This window comes from Ochotona curzoniae, unplaced genomic scaffold (genome assembly GCF_017591425.1).
Source record: "Ochotona curzoniae isolate NIBS_2020 unplaced genomic scaffold, NIBS_Ocur_1.0 scaffold_3208, whole genome shotgun sequence".
Lineage (NCBI taxonomy): Eukaryota > Metazoa > Chordata > Mammalia > Lagomorpha > Ochotonidae > Ochotona > Ochotona curzoniae.
Window position 1 is genome coordinate 23,165,461 of NW_024467106.1, and position 6,751 is coordinate 23,172,211.

At 40.5% G+C, this 6,751-nt stretch overlaps 1 protein-coding gene across 1 annotated transcript; it reads right to left on the reverse strand.

Annotated features, from left to right (window-relative positions):
• Positions 1–5,904: 5,904 nt before the first annotated feature.
• TAL2 (TAL bHLH transcription factor 2) lies at positions 5,905–6,363 on the reverse strand. The gene has a single exon (XM_040963732.1). It carries the CDS (start codon positions 6,326–6,328, stop codon positions 6,002–6,004), a length of 327 nt encoding a protein of 108 aa, XP_040819666.1. The 5' UTR covers positions 6,329–6,363; the 3' UTR covers positions 5,905–6,001.
• Positions 6,364–6,751: the final 388 nt, after the last annotated feature.

A 6,751-nucleotide genomic window follows, 5' to 3' on the forward strand; every position in this document is an offset into this window, starting at 1 on the left:
CAGAGTTAATGCTGTCTCTTAGAAGTGGTTCAGCTCTGGTAGGAGCAGCTTACCTCCCATGAAAAGGGTTGTTTTGAATCTATGATTGTGCTATCTACCACAAGGCCCTCCGCAGAGCTGTGCAGACATGGGCAGCACAATCTTGAATCACCATAACTGAGAACTCAATAAACCTCATTTCCTTATGAAGTATCCAGACTCAGTTATTTGTTACAGCAGCACATAATGGAGAAAAGCATCATCCTTATGAAAACAAGCTCCTCTGAGAGGTCTTCTATGATCGCTAAGCAATGGGAGTTGAGGCAACTTCATCCTCCTCTCTAGCCTTCTCTAGCTATCTACTGGTTCAAACTGGAAGGAGACAGAGGACATGCTGGCAGAGTTCACTGACAGGGCACATCCCCCCACACCACACTGCTCCAGGAGACTCAAGAATCTTACGCACCAAACTACCCCTGCCTGCCCAGGGACTTCCCAGTCATCACTACCTCATTGTTGACATCTTCTTAAAACTCCATTTTGTGTGTGCAGAACCTCTAACGTGTGAAAGGATGTCTACATATCCTAATTTCTGGAACAACTGTACCCTCTTAGTGTACTATAAAAGTGGGAAGAGAATGTGTGCACACACATACACCCATGCCCACACATACCACACATCAAAAAGTTAAATTAAATCTTGATTTATCCAGTGAATGCTACAAAAGTACACTTAAGTCAACTGGCTAATACAGCAGAAATATGGCATTTCAATACACTTTCCCCAACAACTACACTCTCCCCAAAATGGGAAGTGTCAGGGGCCCTAACACAAGGTGGAAACTTGCTATAGGATTCATTCCATGTTGTTCCTGTTTTTAAAAACCTGGAACTTGAATAAACACTGGTTAAAACAATGGGTACAAAATGTCTAAACTGAATATGCAAAGAGAATGAGAATATAATCTAATCCCTAGTAAAGAAAAAATATTATGTGTTTCCTTAAACCTCCTTCCTCTTCAATCACAGAGGATTTAAAACTGTAACAAAGGCATGGTAGCCTAGTGGCTAAAGTCCTTGCCCTTCATGCACCAGGACCCATATCGGCACCGCTTCTAATCCCAACAGCCCTGTTTCCCATCCAACTCCCTACTTGTGGTCTGGGAAAACAGTCAAGGACACCCCAAAACCCTAGGACCCTGCACCCACATGGGAGATACAAAAGAAGCTCCTGGCTCCTGACTTCGGATCAGCTCAGCTCTGGCGATTGCAGCCACTTGCGGAGTGAATCATTGGACAGAAGATTTTCCTCTCTGTCTCTCCTTCTCTCTGTAAATCTGACTTTTCAATAAATGAATATATAAATCTTTTTTAAAAATTGTAAGGAAGACAGTAGGGACCTGGAAGCCAGGGTAGGTTAAAGATGGAAAGGAGAAGTTGTTTTTAACATTTATCTATCTATCATCTAGCTAGCTAATGTATATATAGCCTATTTGATAAGTGGCAAGAGAGCTCTCTCTGATAGTTCATTCCCCAAGTGACCATAATAGCCAAGATCGGGCCAGAGCAGGACTTGGCAGCCAGAACTCAAGATAGGTCTTCCACATGGATGTCAGGAGTTAAGGCTAGGTATCAAACCCAGGTATACCAATACCTGGTATAGGAGGTTGGTGTCTTAACCATTAGCTGAAACACTTGATCTGAAATAGGATTCTGAAATGGTCTAAAGTGGCCCAATATTCCATTATGGGAGGGGAAATCCCAACATGGTAGAAGACAATGATTGGAAAGTCACAAAACCAGCTCAAGTTGGAACCAACCGAATATATTCACAAGTATTGCATTCAAGCATGCCTCAACATGAAAAGTCCACACACGGTATCTCAGAATTGATCCAAGCCTGGAGTTCTTTCATTTTCTAGTGAGTGAGTCTATGAAATGAACTGTGTCACAGTGATTATGACTAAAAGTGACCACGAGTCAAATTCTAGCTCTGCAGCGGAAAAACTTGTGCAAGTTAGATACCTTTCTAAAACCGTTTCTTCATCTGTGAAATAGTACAATAATATCCATATAATATATACACATCATTAATGTTAGATGAACAATATAATGTTGTTACAAAAATAAAACAAGCTGATAGGCCAGAAGATCTTGGCATAGTGCTTGGTGCATAGTGAAGTGCTTAATCAATCTTGGCTGTTAACTTTTAAATAATACAATTGTATGTATGTATAAGTAATTCTGAAATTGATACCCATTTATACAATCCTTTGACAGTAATTCTGGCCTTGTCTTTATGTAAGAACCTACAAATATTGACTATATTCTATTACATATTTTTTATTATATCTTAAAAATTATATCTTAAAGGCAATTCAACAGGTTGCTTCACTAAATGATCAGGGGATTCCTGAGCTCTGAAAATTAAAATTATTAGAATAAATCTTACTGTATATTATCGGTAGATTACCAACCCAAGAGTTACACAAAAGTGGGTGTGCTTCAAAAATCTCTTTTGTGATTAATTACCAACCCAAGAGTTACATAAAAGTATGGTGTGCTTCAAAATCTCTTTTGTGATGGGCCAATAACAATAAAGAGATAATAAAGTAAAGAGTTTCCCTGTTGATACTACACTCTAGTAGACACAGAAATAGACATACAGTTTGAGATCCTTTCTCCAGCCTCTTATAACATTTAATATTCATCTCCCGTATTCCTTTCCTGACACCTGCCACTTTAAACCCCTCACTTGGTGTCGCTATTGGACTTTTAGATTCTCTCCTTATCTTTAACCTCTTTATTTGAGGATGTGACTTTTGACTAACCTTTGACCTGAAGTTCAGCAGTTAAGCTGTCCATTCTCTGAAACCCCTTTATTCATTTGCCCTTTTAAGGACAAAGCTAGTCGTGCATAACTTATACTTATTTTGGCCATTTCAAATCATTCATAGGTGATAAAGCCTCATAAGCAAGTGCTGAAAAGTCTATCCTTGAGTGAAAATTATGAAAAACAAATCTTCAAAATTTTTAAGTATATGTATTCATTTGAGAGGCAGAGGTACACATACAAACTAAGAGAGAAAAACGGATAGATAGAGAAAGAGCAATAGAGAAACAAGGAACTCCCATTCACTGCTTCATTTCCTAAACGTCTGCAATGTCCAGGGCTCCAGCCTACGTCAGTTAACTAGGAACTCATTCCAGTTCTCCCAAGGAGGCTCAAGTAGCAAACTGTTGACCATCACCATTTCTTCCTAGGGTCTGTATTAGAAGCTTGAGTCAGGAAACAGCCGAACATTTAGCCCAGATACTCCAATATAGAACATGGGAATCTTAACTGCCCTGTGGCCACAATGGCCGGAGCTGAGCGGATGCAAAGCCAGGAACCAGGAACCTCTTTTAGGTCTCCCATGTGGGTGTAGGGACCCAAGGCTTTGGACCATTCTCGACTGCTTTCCCAGGCCACAGACAGGAAGCTGGATGGGAAGCAGGGCTGAGACACAAACTGGTGCCCATATGGGATCCCTGGTGCGTGCAAGGCAAGGACTTTAGCCACCACTGCACCAGGCCTAAGAATGGCATCAAACTATGGGTTTCTCAGGAAAATTCCGTCTGGTTAAGTTTTTCATTTCAAGCCATCTTTCCTTCAGAGGAATTAGGATGTCATTCTTAACAGAATCAGTATTGATATAGCTTTCCGATTTTGGGTGTGGGTTGTTATTTTCAGGTAGGTCATAAGAACTAAATATAATTCTTTGTTCTCAGATTTTAGCTTTTTAGGGGGAAGGAATATACACAACTGTGTATAATACAAGGAAGAAGAAATAAGGGTCAAAGGCATACAAGGGGATTCCAAGGAAAGAGAAAGTAGATAAAGTAGTGGATATCTAGGGCTTCATGTGAAAGTCATTCAGAATTTTAATAAGCAGCATTTGACATGGGGTGAGGGATGGAATGAGGGAGTTGGAACATCAAAACCAGTGTTTGGAATCACAAGAGTAAAGTTAGAAGAAAAGAGGAGCATGTTTGAGGGTATCCAAGTGGAGCTGTTTTATTGACATATGCAAGACGTGTAGGGATTAGGAAAAGTAAAGCGGAATGGTACATGGGTTGGGAGGCAGGCTGCAGAGGGCCTGGTCTGCTGGTCTCAGTCTGAGGGACAAGATAATAGAGGTTTGGTAATAGGGTTGTGATCTGTCCACAAATGTGATGTGAACAGGAGAAACGGAACGGTGTGAAGGTGAAATAAAGCAGGTAGGGGAAGAGGAAGACACAGGAGATGGTGGATTTTTCTAGGCCAAAGACAATGGGAAGAGGGGGAGAAAGTCAAAGCCAGCACAGTGGCTGAAAGTGGAAAGAGGAGGGACTTAGTAAACTTATGGAATTATTACTAAAAGGAAAGGAATCACAATTTCTTTTCTTAAATAATTTATTTGCAATAAATTAGCAATTAAATAACAAATAATAATAAATGGTTAAAAACTTGCAACAAATAAAATCTTTGGTTGATACATCTAATCATATTCCACAAAACACAATGATTCAACTTCAACAAAAAGCTATCTGAGGATTACAGAAAGCTATTAAAAAGAAATGGGCATATTTTCCATCCTAATATACTTGGTGATCAAACAAGACTGTAGAAAAGCTAGACTTGGGGGCCAGAAGACGTGGTCTATGTTCAAATTTCCACTGACTATCCCAGTGGACTGTGGAGATCCACCTGAAAAATGCTCTGAACCCATTTTCTCCTCTATAAAATGAAGCAATGGAATTATCCAATTATATCTAAGTATCAAGGGGTGTGTTTTTACTTGCTTTCCAGGAGTTTCTAGAGCTGTTCTAGCAAACTATTTACTTTTGTTCAAGTAATAGAATAGCATTTCAATATAAATACATAAATAAAATTCCTTCTTTCTACAGTGATAGGAAATGACCATTCCCCAATTGCATACACACTGGAAATTCCTAATATCAAATGCGTTAATTTTTTACCTGTGGTTCCTAAGATTTTAAGACCAATGTATTGTCAAAAAGTTTGGATGTAATCACATGACATCATTTGCATTCCAGGTTCAATGATGGGCTTGATGTTTGAACAGCGGGGCAGCATGTGGTAATGACTTTGATCGGGACCACACTTCACACACTTGTCGGGTAGCACCCCTTCACAGAAGCATGAGCTAATGCTTCTCAGCTCCCCCAAATCTATCAAATGAGTGCTTGAAGTGTGACTTCTAGAATTTCATAAATATAATTGAGTTTTGTAGGTCTTGTGTCAGCAAGAATTCAGGCTGAGTTTAGATTTTTAATACCTGACATGTGAAACTAAGCGGCAAGCTGACTTATTGAAGCTGCTCTTCATGAGAAAACCACGAATGCTAACCCTAAACTGTCAAGTCCTCTCCTTTTGCAGGAATGCATGATTGCTGTAGCGATGACATGGGCATAAATGTGAGCAAGACTTCTCATTTTCAGGGAGTTCAGAGAATGGCGAGTTGCCCACATGCATCTGCGGTGCTCCTGCGTCTTCATACCACCACAAGGCCTTCTGTCCACAGACTTCCACAAGTCTCCCTGGCTGGCTATGTTTCCATTCATTAGTTGAAATTTACTGATCAAATATGTCTCATTTTTCAAAAACTATAAAATAGGTCCCATAAGAAATACTTATCCATTGGTCTGAAGTCCCTTATGAGAAAAATTTCTTTTTCATAACTGAAAACATTGAATGACACAGTGATTTTTCAAGTCTGTTATATATTTCGAACATCTTACACAGAGCTTGGATTTAGAAAATAGGAACAGGTCACTCTGCCTGAGACACCAGGGGTGACAGCCTCCAAAATGACGTCCCTCATGGCCTCCTTCTGGCTCTCCACAGTGAACCCAGAGCTATTTCCAAAAAGTTTAGCTTTGGGCTTTAGTGACATTCATCAGGGTTGACTCTGGACTCTGGATTGGTAACTTCAGGATAAGTGTGGCCAGGGGGCGGCAGCCAGCAGTCAGATTCCCACTATGGGATGTGATGGCTTGGGCCAGGTGACTGAACCTGGTAGTCATCTAGTAGAGTCCTGTTCTCCAGGCCGGGCAGGTGGGGTCCTTGGGGGAAGAGCCCCAGCATGTTTCCCTGAGTAGCCACTCCTGTTTGCTGCAGGTTTTGTTCCCCCAAGATCTTGACCAAGAAGTTAATATATCTCATTGCCAGGCGGAGTGTTTCATTTTTGCTCAGCTTTTTGTCTGGAGGGTGGGTAGGGATGAGCTTCCTCAGCTTGGCAAAGGCACTGTTGACGTTCTGCTGCCGCCACCGCTCCCGGGTGTTTGTGAAGATCTTCCTGGTCATGTCTGAGTCCCTGAGATGGGAAAGAGAAAGTACTCTGAGGGTCAACACCTTATAAGAGACCTCACTGGCCTTGCAAGGTCTGCCACAACTCTGTAGTGTTAGCGCTTGTCAACCTAGAATTTAGGGCATTTATTTCTTCATTCTTAGGTTCTCTAAAACATCTTTCTAATAGTGGCAGGAAAAAGAACAGAATAAAAATAATGCTTTTCAACCTTGTTTTCTCTGGCCTCCAGTTACAAGATTATTTATTCCAACACTTGCATTACTTCTTTCATAGACATGTTTGTAACTACTCAAGATCAAGTACAGAACAGGATCAAGTGTATGTGTGAATGAAATATACATTTAATCAATGTGGAACTGAACACAAATCCACAGCACATCATATATTCTTAATAAAAAGTTATGATCCTAGGTTTTGTT